Source organism: Lacerta agilis, chromosome 9 (assembly GCF_009819535.1).
Source record: "Lacerta agilis isolate rLacAgi1 chromosome 9, rLacAgi1.pri, whole genome shotgun sequence".
Taxonomy (NCBI): Eukaryota; Metazoa; Chordata; class Lepidosauria; order Squamata; family Lacertidae; genus Lacerta; species Lacerta agilis.
The window spans coordinates 34592200-34612384 of record NC_046320.1 but is presented as its reverse complement, the minus strand read 5'-3'; the positions used below and the strand labels follow the sequence as shown (position 1 = coordinate 34612384).

At 39.1% G+C, this 20185-nt stretch overlaps 1 protein-coding gene across 1 annotated transcript in view; it reads left to right on the top strand.

Moving 5' to 3' along the window:
* GUCY1B1 (guanylate cyclase 1 soluble subunit beta 1) overlaps positions 1-20185 on the top strand; it is a 50188-nt gene that overhangs the window by 7594 nt on the left and 22409 nt on the right. Inside the window, exons 3-5 of the mRNA XM_033159736.1 lie at positions 12386-12486; positions 13268-13386; positions 16774-16971. Coding sequence (XP_033015627.1) covers positions 12386-12486; positions 13268-13386; positions 16774-16971 — 418 coding nt within the window. The remainder of the gene's footprint in view (positions 1-12385; positions 12487-13267; positions 13387-16773; positions 16972-20185) is intronic.

Below are 20185 nucleotides of genomic sequence, written 5' to 3'. Positions count from 1 at the left end.
ACAAACCTCAGCAATATGTAGATGACAAGGTGATGCTCTGTAGCAACATGTGCATTTGGGGGTTTGTGTGAAGGCTTGAGAACTTTCTTACATGACGTGTCTCAAACGTTTAAGAAGCACACAGAAATTGACAGAAGTGTGGCAGCATATCCAATTCCTATTTACTAGAGTATACTCATCTGTATGCTGCAGCAATCTCAGAACTATGGAGGAAATACAACAGTGTTTATTAACCAATGGAGCAGACTTTGTTGGTGGAATGGATTCCTGCCTGCGTATCCCCTGCAATCTTCTCCAGAGGGTTGGGGGAGGGATTGGCTGCAGAGGTAGGAGAAGTCCCATTACACAAGTGAAAGTTTGCTCTTCCACCCAGTTGTGTGAATGGCTTTCTTATAGTAAATTGAAGACACATGGGGAGGAATTTGTATCAGAACCCTCACACGGGAGTCGGAAACTTTAGCCTTCAGGCCCACACTGTTGTCCAAATCTGGATTGGGCTCTCTGCATTTGCAATTTGTTTGCATGGGGAGAAGCTCCCTTTTCTTGTAACTGGCATCTTGCATATTTGATACTTAAAATATATCAAATGATACTAAAAAGATACATAAACTATCCAATTTCTGATGTTTATAATATTGTTACAATTCTCATCTACAAAGGGGTATTTTTGGTGGGACTATAGAAGTTACTGTGTTTCAGCTGAATTTTAAAGAACTGTTCCATTTACTACTACCAAGCATAATTTATCTGCACGCACTGGGAGAGTGAGTAGGATTTTTGCCTGTAGTCTTTGTGCCCAATTTAAATGCAGTTTTAATGGCTATGAATAATCCATCCAGAATACATCAATAGAACAATTCATTTCTTTTCTATGGCAGAAAGAAAGTAGATTTAAATTGCATTTCATTGTAGCAGTTAGCTATAAAAGATGAAAATGTATATCTAGGCTCAATATAAAGCATGTTTTTGCTCTTTGGAAAAAAATATTACTTGTGGTCTTCCTTGACTTGTAATTATTTCCACTAAACAAATATATTAACAAATCAGTCATGTTCATAATGACTAGAAAAGTTGCTAGGGTGTTACAAAGGAGCCACATTTTCTGATTCCTCAGCAATAAAAGATTGATTAAATTAATGTGGTTAATTCCATTTTAAACTTTTAATAGTTTTCACCATTTAAATATGTGCACTGCAACCCTATATATGTCTATTCAGAGCTAAGCACCATTGATTTCAATGAGACCTACAGGTAAGTGTGTATAGGATTACAGTCTTAAAGAGCTCAGATGATACCATCAGTCATTGGGTTCTTTCTGAACCATGTTCAGAGGTTCAAAATTCTCTGTAGAATCACAATGTGTAAAAACTAACAGCAAGGACAGGGGGCATAGTCCCCTTTCCCTCCGTGTTGGTGCATGAAATTTAAATAGCTGAGTTGGACTTGGGGAGGACTGCATTTAAGGTCTCCACTTTTTTACAACAGGTGATGTATCCTATGACGCATCACTATTGTTGTTGTTGTTGTTGTTATTTAACACTGATATGAAGCAGGTAGGAGAGATCATTCAGAAATTTGGAATGTGGTATCAGTATGCTGATGACACCAATAATTTTTGTTGCTGTCTTGATCCAGAAGCATTATTGGTAGTTCTAAGCCAGTACCTGGAGGCTATTATCAGATGAAAACTGAACCAGAGAACATACAGTTGCTGATGGCTTCCATTAAGTAATATTAATGTATTCTGCACTATATTAACATGCAGTTTTGAAGAGGTTGGGTTGTCCGTTCTGGATGGGTCACACTGCCCTAGAATCATCAAATTCATTCACATTTTAGAAGTGCTTGTTGACCCCATTCTGCTTCTGGATGTCTGTAACAAAGAGTGCTTTCAAGCAGCTGAGGTTTATTTGCTTCTGCACTTGACTTGATCCTGTAGGACAAGAAACCTGCTATAAATATCCACAGTTTGGCAACCTCCTGTATTTGCAATGTAAGAGAACTCTCCATGGGGCTACAAGCCATGTACTAAATGGCTATCTAGCTTTTAACTTCTACAGACTGCAAAGAGCATGCTACAGCTGCTCTTCCTTGACTTAATTAGCTACCAGTGAGCATCTGTTAGGGTAAAGGTGTTAAACTTTACATTTATCTGTCTAATCAGTCTTACTCACGAGCATATTAATAGAGGATATTCTGTCAACTATCCAGTTCTTGCAGTTTATCATGGGCACAGAAGGAATTGATGGATACATGGAGTTGGCTCTCCCACAAATCAGGACCCCCCCTATTTTCCTGCCACTGGATATATATATTTTTAAAGAGCCCACATTCAATACTTAGGAATTTTTACAGGAGTAGAAACTGTACAAATAAATTCTTAGGTAGCATTACTAGATTTTAAAGCACCTAGCTAACAAGGTGAATATTTTTCCATCCCTATCACTTGATTTATTCATTTCATATAATTTATATACATCTTTTAACTAGAAATCCCAAAACAGTATACAGCAATAGCAGTTTGAGATAACCCATAGGTACATAGCAGGTCTCTTGTTCATAGTAGCATTTATGAAGCTCTAAATCAGAAGAGTTGGTTCAATGAAATTTGGGATGAAAACACTCTTGCCCAGAAAGGGGTGCATGGGAGCCTCAAAACTTCCTTTTAGCACATTAAAAGAAACCTTTTAAAAACATGTTTGTTTTGGTTCAAGCATGACAATTCATTCTTTAATCATGGTAAACTGTGAACATTTTATATCATTGTTCAACACCTTCCCCCGCTCCTTACTAAAAAAAATTCACAATTCCCTACATGTTATACACTATCGTAAGATATTTGTGTAGGGAAACAGCTTTGCTTCATTGGTTGAATGTTTTCAATCACCTAGAAGTAAAATAAATATTCAACACAAAGCCTTCCTGTGAGCCTGTGTGTTTTGTTGGTTGATTTTTTTCCAAGTGTCACTTTGCCTTTTTCTGATATTGAACAAGATAAAATACACCATGTGGCAACAAGACTTCCTTTAGAAAATGGAAATCTTGTCCAAAAGAGGCAAACAAAAAGGAACACGAAGTATGGCAAAAGAAATGCAAGTAGACAACAAGGCAATATAAACTAAAAATTGAGGAGCACGTTGCGAAAACAAAGACCACACAAACAAGAAATCTTTACATGCATTAGTAGCAGTAGGCTGACTAGGAAAACAGTTCCATCTTGGGATGACATGGAATCGAAAGTTAGCTGAAGAAATGTAAGTAGATTGCAAGAAGTTGAATGGATTCTTGCATGCCTCTGTCTTCACACTGGAAGATAACTTTCAGGGAAAGAGAGTCTAAGGGACTGAGGCAAATAATGGTTACAAGAGATGGAAATTATAGGCCTTAAAAGACAAAACAGACAAACTGCTGGGTCCAGATGGTATCTACCCAGGAGTTCTTAAAGAAGACAAATGTGAAAGTGCTGATCTTCTAACAAAAAATTGTAGCTTGTTCCTAAGATCAGCCTCCATACCTGAAAACTAGAAGGGGCCTCAGAAATTACAGGCCAATTAATGCCTCTTTCAGGAAAACTGCTGAAAAGTACTGTATTAACAAAGATAAAACTCTCTAACATATAGAAGAACAAGTCTTGCTGAAGTCCCTTCTTGGTAACCTATTAGAGTTCTTTGATATGTCAACCAGCATATAGATAGAGGTGATCCACTTCACACCATCTGCTTAAACTTTCAAAAAGCTTTTCATTTCATTTCATTTCATTTCATTTTATTTTATTTTATTTTATACAAAGTACCGATACCTTACCCAAGATTTTCTGAGTTAGCTTAGCTGTTGTGGAATAAGAGGAAAAGCTATCTTTTAGCTCAGTAACTGGTTAACAAATAGGAAGCAGAGAGGACAGTTTTCCCAGTTGGAAAGATGATTGTAGAAAGTGGAGTCACCCAAGGGTGGATACTGGGACATGTTCATAAATGATTTAGAGTTAGGGGCATAGCTGTCAACTTTTCCCTTTTCTTGTGAGGAATCCTATTCAGAATAAGGAAATTTCCCTTTAAAAAGGGAAAAGTTGACAGCTATGGTTAGGGGTGAGCAGTGAGGTAGCAAATTTGCTCAGGGTGGATTAAACCAAAAGGGGTTGTGAAGAGCTTCAAAAAGATTCTTCTGAGTGTAAGCAAGTTTAAAGTGCTGCACACTGCGGGGGGGGGGGGGGAGAGCTGAATTTTCAACGCTCATGAAAATTTGGTGGTGTTGGACTAGGAATGAGACTTTGGGTCATAGTGAAGAGCTCAATAAAAATGTCAACCTATAGTCACCATGTTTGCAGACTGATTATTATTATTATTACAGAAGAGTCATAAATATGATTTTTTTTTAAATGAAGCATTATTTTAAATTAATTGGTTTTATAAAGGAAGCTAATGTATGTTTGGAATATTAACACACAGTTTATTTTATATGTTACATCTGATTTTTTAATGATCAATAGATTATATGATTTTGAAAGCCGACATTAAGCACACTCATGCACAGTCCAGAGAACCAGCAAAAATAGCCATGCATTCTGACTGTTATAAATAGAACTATTTACTTTATGCAGAAAGTCAGTTCCTTGGAAAGATTCCCATTTTTATTTAATTTTGTTACTCATAATTTTTTCCACTAACTGAATGTTTACAATATTTACAGAACCTTTAGGAGTGAGGCCGGCAATACACCCAGCTTATGAAACATGTATGACCTTTTGTTTGACCTACCAGTGGGGAAACTGGATGTGAAAGAGAACAGGGCTTCTGTAGCTCTAACAGTTGTGTAAAGGGAGCTTTGGCCGGTGCAGTTTGTCATATAAAACCCCCCTCTCCTACGCAATATGGCAGGTACTGGAACCCTGCCATCCTTTGCTTTTGTCCCCAAGTGGTATTTATGGAGAGTCACCCATGGCTTCGATTCAGGGCCACACTGTGACCTCCAGTATATGTCTGCCATGTAGAATTCAGGCTTTACTCTAATATTTTAGTCGCAATGAAATGCCTTCCATTTTGACAGATGAGGAATGCAGGCTTGCAATCCATTGGGCCTCCCTGCCCATTGAGGTGTCCTTTTCATTGGAAGTTGGAGGGCCCAGTGTTGAGAAGAGGTCAAGTTTTGTTCTCATTGCAAAAGCATCCAGACATGCAGCACTTCACTTTCTCACAGAAATGAATGAATGCAATTTGTTCCTATAGCAAGCAGAAAAAGGATGTTGACATGTAGTGGGCAGCTTACTCTGTCCTGCACCTTGGTGATGCTAATCAGTGAGAATCAATCCTGCTTTGAGCTGCATAGCCCTATTTTTATCTTTGCAACAGCGCTTTGGGATCAGTTAGTCTGACAGACCTATTTGCCCAGTGTGAGCTTCTTCAAGTGGGGAATCGTGCCAAAACTGCCCATGCGGAAACTCAATGCCTTGGCTGCAGCAGCATGCTGAGGAAGAAGCTTTCTTTGTAACAGAATGATTAACCTTTAGGTGTGTGTTATTGTTATGGTGTTAGCACTGGTATCATACTCCAGCACACTATATACAGAGATCACCAAATATTTCACAATGTGAACCTAGAGAGAGACCTTAAGTGACCAACGTTAAAGTTTTTCAAATTCCGTATCTTCCCATGGTTGATGACCTCTAAGTGCTGTGTCTCCATCATTTTACCTTCTGGTTTACCATGCTGTTGGTCAGTCAGTGAGATCCAAATATAGTGTCGTGCACATACAGTGAGATGCAAAGCTTTGTGCTTCTATACAAAGGAGGAAGATATTCAGCCAATGTGGTGAGTTTGGATTCTTCTGGCAGCCAGGCTGTAACACATGAGGTTATGTTACATGCATGCATCTGGGTCTGTTTGGGGTTTATTCAGAGTTGAACATTAATCTGAATTGAGATGACTTTTAAAAACCTGATTTGAAATGGCTGCATGATAGTATCTGTTGAACAACAAGGGCTACTTACACACAATAGTGGCAAAAAGCCCAACAGAAACAATGCCTGACATATAAGAGCAACCTTGGATTTTATTTATTTATTTATATTTTTTAAAAAATGAATGTGTTTTAAGTGCCATACACATATGCAGGAAAAGTTTAATTACAAGGGAATACAGTTCTGTGCTATATTTAATTGTTTGTGGCAGCATAGTACGTAAGTTTTTCCAGGGAAGCTTGAATATATTCACATCTATGAAGTTTGTAGCACTTTCTTTTAACCTTCTTGCATTGTAGCCATTCTACAATGTTGCAATTGCCCTCTTGGGAGCATTGCTACAAATGAGCTCTTCCTCTTTATATTAAACATTTATTGTAGGGAGCGTCATAGTGAATAGGAAATGTATTATAGATAAAATGTCAAGGTTATATGTCACGAGACTGAAAACCTCCTAATGTGACCATAAATCACAGTAAGGAGAAATACTGCAAGCTCTGAAGTTCAACAATTGTATGGCAAAAAAATTATATTGCGATCTTGTTGATGTGTTTGGATACTTGCAGTAAAGTTTTACTTTACAGTAAAACAAGCAGAATGGCTTGACCTCAGCTGGAAATAGTATTTGCACCCCCACTCTTGTATGATTTCATCCGATCAAAGTTAAGAACTTTCCAGACCCATATCTACAGTGTGAGAGTTGATCACATATTTTAAAGCTCTCCCACTGACTTTAATACAACTTAAATGAGCTTAGCCTTGTCTGAATTGTGTCCATTGAAGTGAGTTCTGCACTCATTGCAAATTGATTTACATGTAATGCACAAGCGTGATGGTTTCTGGAGAGGAGATCATGACCACTATGTGAACATGTAACTCCAGTAGATAAAACACCCTCATGCTTTCTCTGCATTTTCCAGAGTAAGCTTCAAAACATCTTGAAGTAGGGGGGAAATCAGATAAACTGGAAGAAAACAAGGACAGCCCTATCATACAGTAAGAAGAAATGGTCTGCTACATGTGATAGAATTTGGGGAAATAGGTGAAGGAAGAAAATGAAGTCGGAACTTTTAAAAGTTTATCTTGGCTGTGGGGGTTGCCATTTGGAGCTCTGCTTCAAGCAGCAAAATCACCTGGGCACTGAGAGAAAAAGTGGTTGGATGCTGAACAAATGATGTGGAGAAGGAGTATGTCTCATTAGGTTATTTCCCAGGGTATGTACTTAGGAATGAAACCTGAAGTCATCCTTTTTGCACATAGTGAAACAATGCTGCATATCCAAACTTGCAACTGAACTCTGTTGTCTCCACATCCTCAAAGCTAAATGAACAATTCATTTTTTTTTTCCCTGCTGTGGAGAGCGGGGGCCAAGAGAAAATGCCTTGATGAGTTAGATGTGGTCTGCAAGATGCCTGATTACTCTTGGCCTTGCTAGTCCTGTGTCCTTTTAATGGATAATTCCTGCTAGCGTTTTAGCAGATAAGTACATTCTGCAAACTCGAAGGCAGTTATGAAAACAATCAGTTCCTGTTACTTTTTTCATTCTCATGTTCTTGTGACATATAAAAGCACTACAGGGTTTGAAAACAGTTGTGAAATTTTTATTCATGGTTGTAAATTAATACGTCCACTACCAGTGACTTGAGAGGAATATATATATAGAGAGAGAGAGAGAGAAAGAGAGAGAGAGAGAGAGTGTGTGTGTCTAATACTTGGCAGGTATTTAGTACATTGTGGAGAGCCAATACGTTGTATTTAGTTACAGCACAGTTATCATAATAATATAGTATATTCTCAAAAATAGATGCGTTTTCAAAAGACAAGTTGATTATGTACAGAGATCTGGAGTCAAACTCCTTTGTTCGCCTTTCTAGAGCTGTTGTTAAGCTCCCTTCCCCCTTCTATATATATTTACTGGGTTTTTTGTACTTTAATCTAGTTAAGCACTGAAGCACACCCTGTTTTGAAAAGAAAGATGACACCAATCATAAATCACATTGTTTTTCTATTTGTTTGACTTGGCAGCCATTTTAAAAGAAAACCTCCCACACATAGACATTAAAAGCTTGCTACTATACTGGATGAACTTTATGAAAAACCAACCTCAGCTGCAGATGGGAGTTTTCCAAAGATTGCTGCCCAAGGCTAGTTTTGAACCAGCATCTTAAGACAATCACAGTTACTGATCTTATTACCTCAGTGGTTAGGAATCTGCAATTTGTATAAGGACTCCAATATTTCACCACAGTTATCACTAACTTTTGAAGACATTTTCCATTGAGAAGTATGGATGAAATCTCAGAAGACTATGACCCCCATAAAAGTTTCTATTTTGAGATTTCAGCCTTACTTTCTATGGCAAGCTTTTTCACGTATCTTTCCATGTGGTAATATCGCTAATATTCTCTTTGTAATACAGTATTTAGGTTTGGATTCCTGCTTGGCAGGGGGTTGGACTGGATGGCCCTTGTGGTCTCTTCCAACTCTATGATTCTGTGATTCCCCTTCTGCAGGTTCACGGGCTCATTTCATTGCAAATGGCTTCAAGATCCAGCAGAGCTTCCCTATGGAAGTAGGAACCAGGGAGGAGATGCTTTTCATAGATTGTTCCCTACTGTTCCTTCCATCACCTGTCAGACTGTTCTAGGGGTATCCCACACAGAGGAGATTTTCAAAAGCTACAGGGGGCTTCAAGGAGAAGGAGAGATTGACAAAAATCACCTTCTCCTCTTCTGCCCTTGGAAGTGTCCACTCTCTGGTGTTCTGCCCCCAGCAAGTCTGATTTCAATCCTGAGTGAACCAAATCTGAGAGATATACAGTGGTACCTCGGGTTAAGAACTTAATTCATTCCGGAGTTCTGTTCTTAACCTGAAACTGTTCTTAACCTGAGGTACCACTTTAGCTAATTGGACCTCCTGCTGCTGCCACCCCGCCACCGCACGATTTCTGTTCTCATCCTGAAGCAAAGTTCTTAACCCAAGGTACTATTTCTGGGTTAGCGGAGTCTGTAACCTGAAGCGCCTGTAACCTGAAGCGCCTGTAACCCGAGGTACCACTGTAATGTGGCTGTGGCCAAGCAAGGTTTTGAAAACTCTCTTGAGGCCTGAATCAAACACTCTGTTGTGCATGATATCTTGACTCATCCCTCTCAATTTCTTATGAATATATGTCCATAACTGCTCCAATGTATTAATATCAACAGGACCACATGAGTCAACTGGCTAGATTGGCATTTTAGTCTGCAATTCCTATTATAATCAGTGGGAATTGCACCATGTTCCCAAGAGTAGCTTTTCAGAAACATTGCAATGTATTTCAAAACAAACAAAAATGCTTTTTCCCATGGAAAGTCCAAAGCAGACAGTACATGAAATAAAAATTAAAGGCTTTGCTGGGTTTAGCCATTGGATTTCTATTGTGGGCTATTTTACACGTAAACAGAACGTTAGTACTATTATAGCCATACTTAACTAGTGTAAATGTATTTTAATTTGTTAAAGACCAAGTTTTTTTTATTTATGTTACTCGTAACCCAGTCTCACAGCCACCTAGTCTTGCATTGGACTTATTTTGTATCCCAGGTCGTATAATGAGAAAATGGTGGTGGGGTGGGAAGAAAGTTGAACATGTGTGTGTTTGTGTGTGTCCTATATTGATGCCCTGATGTGTGTGTGTTAGAACATGGGGGAGCCACACCCACTTTGGCACATGGCCTCCAGAAGGAGATGCAACTATTTGCCAAAAAATGCTATCCACCTCCTGTTCCTGTGTGCATGCACACACAAATGCTTTCCCCTTGATCACTCTAATCCAAGGACTAGATAAGATGGTTGAATGGAAATCATATGCGTGCATGTTTGTGTGGAAAGTAGAGATGTTCACTTTACAAGTTTGCTTTCAGCAGTAAGCAATGCCTGCCCTATGTATTCTGCAGGATCTTGGTACACCCTATCCCCCCAATTGTTTTTTTATCTATGCAAACCCTTACTGAAAACAATTAATGCTTCTTGTCCCTGTACATGTACCCACAATTTAAAAATATTTAGAAAGTGTGTATCTACTTCAGAAACGGTGCCCTTGATTCATTGCATTGTGACGTTAGTTCCAAAGCAGACACAGTGATATGAAGGGTTGGCTAAATGATATGTTAGACCCATATTCTTTGTGATGACATAGGATGAGATTGTCTACAGTCTGCTAAGGTTCAGGAGTCACTGAGAGAGGATAGACATAACCACCCTGCTTGTGATAACTGTTCATTTCTTCTCTTTGTTTTCCCCAATGCATTTTATTATGTTTTTTTGGGCATAACAACAAACAGCTAATGTCCACAACACTTACAAAGATACTTTTTTAGTGTGGAAAGATGCACACAGTAAAACATATCTGAATACTGCTCTATATTTCTAAGAAGTTCTGTCTGAGTTAATCATTCTGACAGTGTCAGTTGCCATGTCCTGGCAAGCCAGCCTGTAGCAGCATAACCTGCTTATACTTCCCAGTTACATGCTACCTCCATGGCCGCAACATCTTAAAGTAATAACACCAAATTCTTATAGAGATATTTATCCAATGGCCCATGATAGACAGAAATGCTAGCACTTGTTTAAATAATATCTGAGAAGCTCCTATAAACTGCAAACCACGATCTCTCTGGACATTCCCATCGCAAATGAAAGGAAGTTCCTCTCATTCCACATTCCTTGGCAACACTTGGAGGGCAGTGAATTATTTATGTCATGCATTCTTTGTGAGATCATATGTCAGCACTGATTTGAGTATTCTAGCTATTCTATAGAATTGTATTATATTTTCTACATGTATTCCTATTCTGCTTGGGGCATCGCTCATTTGTGCAGTTCTGCATGCGATTCCTCAGGCTCCACTGAGATGGTTTCTGGGCCAGCATTTTATCCAAGAAACTGAAATAATTTTTCCATTGACAATTTGCTCAAGCAATCTTTCCTTTTTGATGAGCACTTTCCAGCGATAACAACTTTTTGCTTGTCGGATGAGGGTTCTTTGATGCTCAAGTACTGGTGGAGCATATTAGGTTTCCCAGCCCAAGGGCAACATGTTTGGAGGAGGGGGCATGCATCTACATGCTCCAGTCTTAAACAAAAAAGTTAGTTACTATGATTACAACTGATTCCTTTTCTTTGGGAGTGGCATGTTTTTCAGGGTTCGTTGCTGCCTTGCCTCACTCTCAGCCCCAAATGTTTGCATAAATAAAGCTGTGGCTTTTCATGCCATGCTACTTGTGTGTTCTGATTTATTGGTTGAAAAAAAACAATGGAGGCAGGTGCAGGAGCCTGCGAGTTAATAATTAACTCCATTTATGGTGGCCATTGTTTTTAACAATGACCAAAATGAACATAATATGGCTGAAAATATTTCTTAAATGGGATATGCATGTCTTTTTCCATCATAACACTCCTCTAGGAAAATAGCATTTCCCCAGCATTTTGTTGCTAGGAAAAATGCAAGTTCCTTCCCCTGCACAGCTGATAAATATGGAATGTCTGGGATATGGATGAGTGAAGCTCCTAAGCACATCTTGACATTTGTAATACTGCCAGTGATTAAGGAAACAACTCCTCATACCGTAGTTTGGGGAAAGTTTTAGATTCTGTTACTTTGGTAATTATCCTTAATGGTGAGACTGAATGCTGTTGTGTTATAGCACCTGAAAAGTGGGATGGCTCATATAACTATTCACACACACACAAGCTAAAATGGGATACAGCCATTTTGAGACTTGTTTCTCTTGCTCCATTTTTTCTTCAGTTGGTTGAAACCTGGATGTTTCTGAACACACATCTTCCATGTGAGAGAATCAAGAAACTACTCTCCTATAGTACAGTACTGCCTTCCTTCTGCAAAAAAACCCCTGCTTTCTGTCCACTGGATAGGGATGGATAATGATGTTAATAGTACTGAAGAACCGGGACTTGGCCTACTTTATTCTTTCCTTTTATCTGTTCATCAACAGACAGAACAACAGTACATTGTAGACTTCATTATACTTACAAAATTAGAAAATCAATCCAACTATTATCCATTTCTCATTTCTATATTGAAAAAAAGTTATCTAAAATGTTATAGTATCAGCACATTATCTCTTTCACTATCCAAATTTTTTAAAATTTGTAAAATTAAAATAATTTCTCAAGGTATTACTGAGGGAGCATCTTCCAGTTTTGAGCAAATAGTATGTTAGATGCTGATATAAAATGAAAACCAACTCTGTAGTTTGTTTATTCCAGACTACCTTCAAATAATTAAGATTGCTGTCTCTGGATTGTATGGTATCTTTATACCTAGCATACTCTGAAGCTTCTCAGCTAATAAGTAATTGCAGTATTTATTTTTTTGGCTATGTTTCCCACATACGTATATTGATTTTATATTTTTGCTGTGCTTTGCTTTAGGCGGGAGGCACAATTGGACGAAGAAGGGCAGTTTCTAGTCAGAATTATTTATGATGATTCAAAAACGTACGATCTGGTTGCTGCGGCAAGCAAAGTCCTTAGTAAGTATATCTGATTATACTGATTAACATTTAAGGAAAAACTGAAGTTTAGGTGTAGTTAGTTTACAATGTTTGTTGATTTGCATTAATGCATTTATTACGTTGTAGTTTTTCATGCCACACATGCATGTTAGGAATGTTAATTTTCATTGCTAAAAGAAAGAGAAGGTTCTCGCGTTTACCTTATCATGTTAATGGGGGTCTGGTTTGTATGTTTTGGGGAAGTTTTGCACTCACTACCAATGGCGCAGGCCTATTTGCAGGCTATCCTGCTGTGAATAACGTGACTGCAGAATGTCACGTGGTCATACCAGGAATAGCTCCCAGGCTGAAAAGCGGTCTGCGGAGAGCCCCCACATGACTGAGTGATCTCAGTTTCATAAAACTTAGAGAGGAAAAAGGACCAACCAGATCACACACACACACCTTCCCTGTCTTTGGCCACGCAACGGGACAAGAAATGCTCATGCTCAAGTGCTGCATATAACTAATCCTAGCCGAAATCATTGTTAGTGTTTAGTTGTCATTGTTCCTGTTTATTTATACACTGCTTTTTGGGCCAGAAAGGTCAAATGCATCAAAACAAAATTGAAGTACACAAAAATACAACTCACAGAATTGTATGACAGTGGAATCTTGCAATAAAATATTAGCAGCCCAATGCATTCATGTTCCTCAGTGTTGATTAGGAAGTATTAAATGTGATTTTTTTTTTTTTTTTTTGGTTCTGTAGGGGCTTCAGTGCCTTCAGGTAGTATATAATGTTTCATGTTTTCTTTAGACCTTAACGCTGGAGAAATCCTTCAGATGTTTGGGAAGATGTTTTTTGTGTTTTGTCAAGAATCTGGTTATGACACCATCTTACGCGTGTTGGGCTCCAACGTTAGAGAATTTTTACAGGTAAGAAATCTGTGGCAAACCATTAATGGTCAAATTCCAGTCTAATTTCTCGATGGCAGCAGCAGTTGTGGCCCAGTGTGGCCTTGGGCAAACTTGAGGAGGGGAGGCAAAAAGCTTCCAAGCATCTGGTTGGTCAGCATCATCAGCCCCAGCCAGTAAAGGGGTCCAAGGGGAATGATCATGTCCATATGCCCAGGTGGGGGTTAATGGGCCATGGAAGTTGTGTTTGGCTGATCCAGGATACATACCCAATGCCTAAGCCAAAGCCTTCTTGCAACTGTAATCAGTAAGGTTGTGGTCATTTCAATCCTACAAAGGTTACCATGTCATTTATTGTTTCCTATACCCCTCAGGGTTGTTGCGTCTGGGCCTGCATGTTTAGTAAAACCAAGCCTGTTGAATTCCATGGGACTTAACTCTTACAGTACATGTTCGTAGAATTTCAAATGAGAAATCTGTTGATTTATGGCTATTCTCTTAGGCAATAATAAGTGTTCTGCTGCACTAACTATTCTATAAATAAACTGATTTTACAATTCACATTTAAGAACTGAATTAACACACTCGTTCAGGAAAACCTACCTACCAGTTTGCATCTGTACCATCTCAAGTTAAGGCTCCAGTTGCACACTAAATTACACATGCACATATTCTTTAAATTAAATGGAATACAAATATGTGAAACTTAATTTGAAAGGCAAGCAAAAAGAAAGAAATATAATTAGTATTTTTTAAATACATACAATTCTTCCTTTTTATATTATGTATGGCTGAAAGCATTACTAATGGAAATACAAAGCAGAATGTAAAAGAGAGGCAGCTTTTAGATAAGTGCAATTTGAGAAATCCCAAGGGCATTATTATGTTAAAACCACACACACACACAAAAAAATCAATCAGACACCAAGTGGTGCTTAACCTAAGATACTTTAGGGAGTAGTTTATTTGCCTTCTCATATTTTAAAATTAGCAACACAGTATATGTTCTATGACATTTTATAGCACTCAAAAGAATTGCTTGCAGAATATGTCCAACAATGTGCCCCAGGGCTTATTTTTTTCCATTTTAAGCTGCATATACCCAAAACCTATCTACTTAAGGAACACACTGGCTAGTTTACGTGTAACATGAAGCCATGGCTAAGTGTGAACATGCAAGTACTCTTGCTTACTGGCATCGAACTCCGTGTTGGGAAGCCAGGTAAGGAACACGACTTCACCCCACTGGCTGCTACTGCTTGGGGTGAGTTTTAGCACCCAGGTGATGTTCCAGCTACATCTTTGCCCTACTGGCTCCATTCAACACCAGCCAATAAGAGCATGGGGCACTGACTTCCTTCTCCTCCCCACATTTTCACCTTTCACTGCTCATAATTTGCATTGAACTGTAGCCAAAACATTTCATTGGTTTGTTACTAATGTCTCTTACATTATCCCCCTTCCAGACTCCTACCTCCCACTTACTTTTTACCCACCCACCCCATTTGACGGACAAGCTGCTATTGGAAACTAAAGAGCCAAAGGAGCAGGTGCTGCTTAACCCAACCCCTTTCCTGCCATTTTCCCATTCAAAATTTGCACCTTCCCAAGCTGCTTTTCCACCGATGGAGGAAAATATATCAGATCCCCGTATACTTTACCATTGTATGGGGAAGAGAAGCTAGCCTAAAGAGCTGCTATTATTTGAATGTCCAGAGGGCAGAAAGGGAAATGGTTAATTAGCCCCATCATTTCTCAGTTGAAGCTGGCAGTTGCTTTCCTGAAGTATTTACATGGCATGGTCATACATCTTCCACTTAAGCCCTAAGAAACTGTTAACATATATTTTTGAGTGTCTATGCACATGTGTACATGAACTTGTTATCTTAAACCCATGTTTGTGGAGTTATTTCTTCATAGCATCTTGGAAAAGTGGACCAATGAGCAGCTTAGTACCGTATTTTTCCGTGTATAAGACTAGGTTTCCCCCCCTAAAAAATAATGTCAAAAATTAGGGGGTGTCATACATGGGACCATCTCCCCCCATTTTCTTAAATCTGAGTCCCCCCAAATATGGGGCGTCTTATACATGGGGGTGTCTTATAGACGGAAAAATAGGGTAAGTGTCCGACCCACAAGACTGAACTGGAAGGAAGCAGAGAATGAAACAGCCTGAGTTGGGAAAACTGAGAAAATTGGGGGGCTGAGAGGTACCCAGGTACAGGAAATGGACTTCCTGGTTAGTGGGGAATCTTGATACACAGGGTAATTTTATTAAGGGCAGAAGTGGCTAAAAGGGACATTGGGGAAAAAAGGGACATTGAATGGCAAAAAAGCATGTGGTGAGCTATGATTAGTTACCAAAAATGATTCTTCCTGCTAGAAAGTGGTGTGTGGGGGGGGGGTCACAAGGGGGTTTCTGGGCCAGTCAGACTATGCTGTTGTCTGCATTGGGACATTTTCACAGGGAATGTAAATTTAGGCAATCCAATTTCCAGGAAAAGGTTTTTCTGAGTGGTGCTCCTTGATTAATTTAATGCTAAGTAAGGTTTCTTACTTAACATTAGATTTGACAAAAGTTTCAGAAACCAGTTAGAACCACATACACAAATTCTCCTGTACAGGCACCACTGTGAGGAGGATTCTTGAGAGGAACCACTGGACCATCCCATAATACTTAGCTTGAGCTTTCGTTATTGTGAAGGGTTTAGCTTGAACTACGATCACTTTCTCTGACTGCTTTGGAAGAGTGCCACACTCCTTAGTCAGACAAAACCAAAATACAAGCGTAGTCTTGAGAGCTGAATTTCTCAGTAACAAAAGAGTCCTGAAACAGGCCTTTGGAATGGGCTGATATTTCCCTACAGCCATCATAGTAATCCATTCAGACAAATGCATGGGTTAGTACGCTGGCTATTGATAAAAACCATCTCAATAAAATGTAAATTTCAAATAAGCAAATAAAGTAAACCAGGAAGCTCTAAGCTGAGTTTAGCCGAAGGAATTAATTTACAAGATGCTCATTTCCTTTGGAGACCTCCCAAGAGAAGAAGCAGCTGTTGAGGCTTTTCATTTCTCACAGAAAATAAAGTTCAAGCTATTTCCAAAGTTATGAGGATCTGCAGATGCTCTGTAATACAGCTTGCTCTTATAAAACACTGTCATTATCTATTATGTTTTTAAAACATCAGCACCCATATGAACATTGAACACTAATGGCATTAGAAAATGCAGAAGGATGAGACAGATTAGGCAGCAGGGATTGTGCTACTGTATGGAGCAGAATTTGGTACAAATGCTCTTCAGGCAGTTACCGGTATGTTGCCTTCACATACCATTCATTTTCCAGTGAAAATGCTGGAAAAATAGGTTCTAATGGTTTTCTGTTATTAAATAATCTCCTTGCAGAACCTTGATGCTCTTCATGACCACCTTGCTACAATATACCCAGGTATGCGTGCCCCTTCCTTTAGATGTACTGATGCAGAAAAGGGGAAGGGACTCATTCTGCATTACTATTCTGAGAGAGAAGGGCTCCAAGACATTGTAATTGGAATCATCAAAACAGTTGCTCAACAAATTCATGGCACAGAAATAGATATGAAGGTAAGTTGTAGCATAAAGTTTCACCAACTTTTCGCATGCCACAAATATGCATCCCACAGGTGCTTTAATGTTGTTTGACTTAAAATATTTAATATTGTTTAACTTAAAATATTTGTTCCCAAAGGGAAAAAGAATTAACACCACATGCTCAATGTGCCGACGCCGTTCTCCCATTGTTAGACACAAAAATGCACCGTGCTATGTGTTATGTGCCTCTTTCCATTGCTCTAATTATTATAGTAAAAAGTTAAAGAGCTGTTTTATAGAAGCAGCAGTAATCCTAGGTCATGATGCAGAATATTTATTCATTTCACATTCTTTGCACAATGTTAGATTTTCTCCAGTATCCACTTTATGGCAGCTTGGCAACTCACCACAACCCACCATTGTAGAACTGTATACTTGTTTTTTTTTTTTAAATGAAAGAATGGATCAGAATGGCTTCAGCATAGCCTAAACTAGTGTCCAAGTCAAAGGAATAGCAACAGAAATGTTAAACAGCGAGTTCTGCAACAAAGTGTTGCAGTGTATGTTGCACCTTATTCCTTTTTTAAACTAACAAAAGAACATAGGAAGAGCCCAGCTGAAAGACTGATCTAGCACATCTAGCCTCACAGTGGCCAACCAGGTGCCTATGGGAAGCCCATAAGCAGGACATGAGTGCCACAGCTCCTAGTATCCTAGAAATTAGTATTCAGAGTCATACCAACGCTGAGCATGGAGGTAGAACACAGCCACCATGACTAGTAGCCATTGTAAATTTTATGCTCCATGAATTTGTCTAACTATATCTTGTGGTGATGAATTTCATAGCTTAGCTATGTGCTGTGGGAAGAAGCGGTTTCTTTTGCCTGTCCTGAATCTTCCAGCATTCACTGACATTGGACTGGAGCTCAACTGGTTTGTCCTAGGTTCTGGTATCATAAAATGTGGCACCAATGCTGCAGATAAGGAGGGAGGAGACACATGTTCAGATTTCTTGTGGATTTTTCAGCAGGGTAATGCATATAAATGAATTTTATATATAGTCAAAATCACAGTGTGTCACAAAGAAGAGAGCTCAAATAGAGAATATAAGGCAGAGGAGCTTGTATGATCACGAGGCTCAAATTTTCCACACCAGATGAACTGTGTATCAGACAGCTATGACAAAATCGAATCACAGCCTGCCACAAACACAGAGGCCATGTGAAAGTCAAAGTATGTCTAATATCTCAATCTAGAGAATTGTGACACATAACTGTGGAAATACGAAAATATGATCTGGAAGTAAACACACGCAGCCCTTTGAGTGGATAAGAAATTAAAGGAGCAAAAAAAGTCTACATTGGAGTAGTACAAAGATTGGAACATACTCCTATCTTTGTTGGTTTCCTATTTTTCTTCACGCAGTTGGCAAAGAGTTTGTTTTGTCTACAGCCTTCATGGATTTCTATTTTTAAAAGGTTGGGATTTATTCATTTCTTTTGCTAAATGTCAAGAAAATTATCGCGATAGCATTAACTCGGGGAAATTGCACAAAAAATATTTAGCCTGACAAGACACCTAGAAATCAGAATGCTTGATACTCATTTCACCTTGATTGTCACATCACATTTAGCTTCAGACATAATGAACAGAGGCAGCTGTAGGATGGGAGGCATGCAAAGGCAAAAGGATAGGCTATCACAGTTTAAGGAAAATTGCCAAAATAGTTGAATTTTTATTCACTTGACTTTCTCTGCATATTTTTGTAGCTTGCTATGATTTAAGTAGGGAATGTGGGTGCTCGCCACCACCATACGGACATGTGACATCACACACACTGTGTGCAGGCGTGTGTGTGACATCGCACATTCACATTGCAGCAGCTGGCAGCAGCAGCAGTGCCTCCTCTTCCTCCTCCTCTTCCTCCTCCTCTTCCTCCTCCTCCTCCTCCTCTTTGCAGCCAGCAAGGCACCCTTTTCCACAGGGAGGTGTTCAGACTTGGAGGCAGACTCTGCCCCCATGTCTGAGTTTCCCCCCTCCGGAAAAGGGTGCCTCGCTGGCTGACTCAGGAGGACAGAGCTGAACTACTTCTCTCTTGAAGGCAGCACCACTGCCACCTGCCGGCTTTTGTCAATGACTTTGTGGGTGCCTGTCTCCCACAATTATATTATTGTGGGTGCCCAGGCACCCATGGCCACCTGGAGTTGGCTGCTATGGTAGGGACCCTGACCACCTTTGACCTGAAGTAAGCAGACAAGCAAACAACAATGTTGTTGACATATGAGCCATAAACTATGGTTAATCATAACTAACTTTTTTTTTAAACAAATCAGCTTATATACTGTGTCATGTGTCATTTATTTCACATGGGGAGGACGGGACATAGCCACACAAACTGTAAGTTTATTGTTACAGTATGTTTGAATGCCCTCTCACATGACATTTCAGAGGAATACCACTGTCAGTCTCTTGCAGCTGAAAGAACAGTCTTGTAGGACCATAATGTCCAAAGGATTTATTCTAATACAAGTATTTGTGGACTAGAATCCACTTTATCTTATGTAGTGTTAAATCAGTGATAAATCAATAAGTCTTTACGTCCCATAAGACAAAAACATCTGATGAGATGTTTTTGTCTCATCAAAGGACACCCATTTTGGTGAAGTGTTTCATTAGTGCTGGGTCTCTTTTAAAACTGCCATTGATCTAAACTACTACAATTGAGCACTGAGTTAAATTTAGCTCAGGAGCTTTGTTCTGGTTGTATAAGCCAGGAGCGTAACATATCTTTCAAAATCTAGTTGGCATATCTGTTCTTTTAAACCATAAAAGCACACACACCACCACCACCATTTGTTTAGTGAGTTGCCTTGGAGTTTGTTCAGGAAAGGTGGGCTATAATTTTTATACATAAAAAAGTCTGACCTAAACAGGGCTCTTTCTATGCAAGCGAATTCCCTCCACTGCAACACACACACACTCAAAGCAAATGCATTCATGCAGAAATGCTGCTTCACATATATCCTTTCCTCTCCCACAAATCTCCAGTTCTATGACGGTAAACAAACACATACTTATCTTAACGTGTTTTTCTCGGAAAAAGTGAAAACATAGGACATACTGTACTATTGCATAGCATTTCCAAAAGCTAACTTTAATGCAACACAATGGACATAAGCACAAAACAATATAAAACTATCCATGTTTCCCCAAAAATCTAAAAATTGTTCTCAAGGCCTTTTGTATA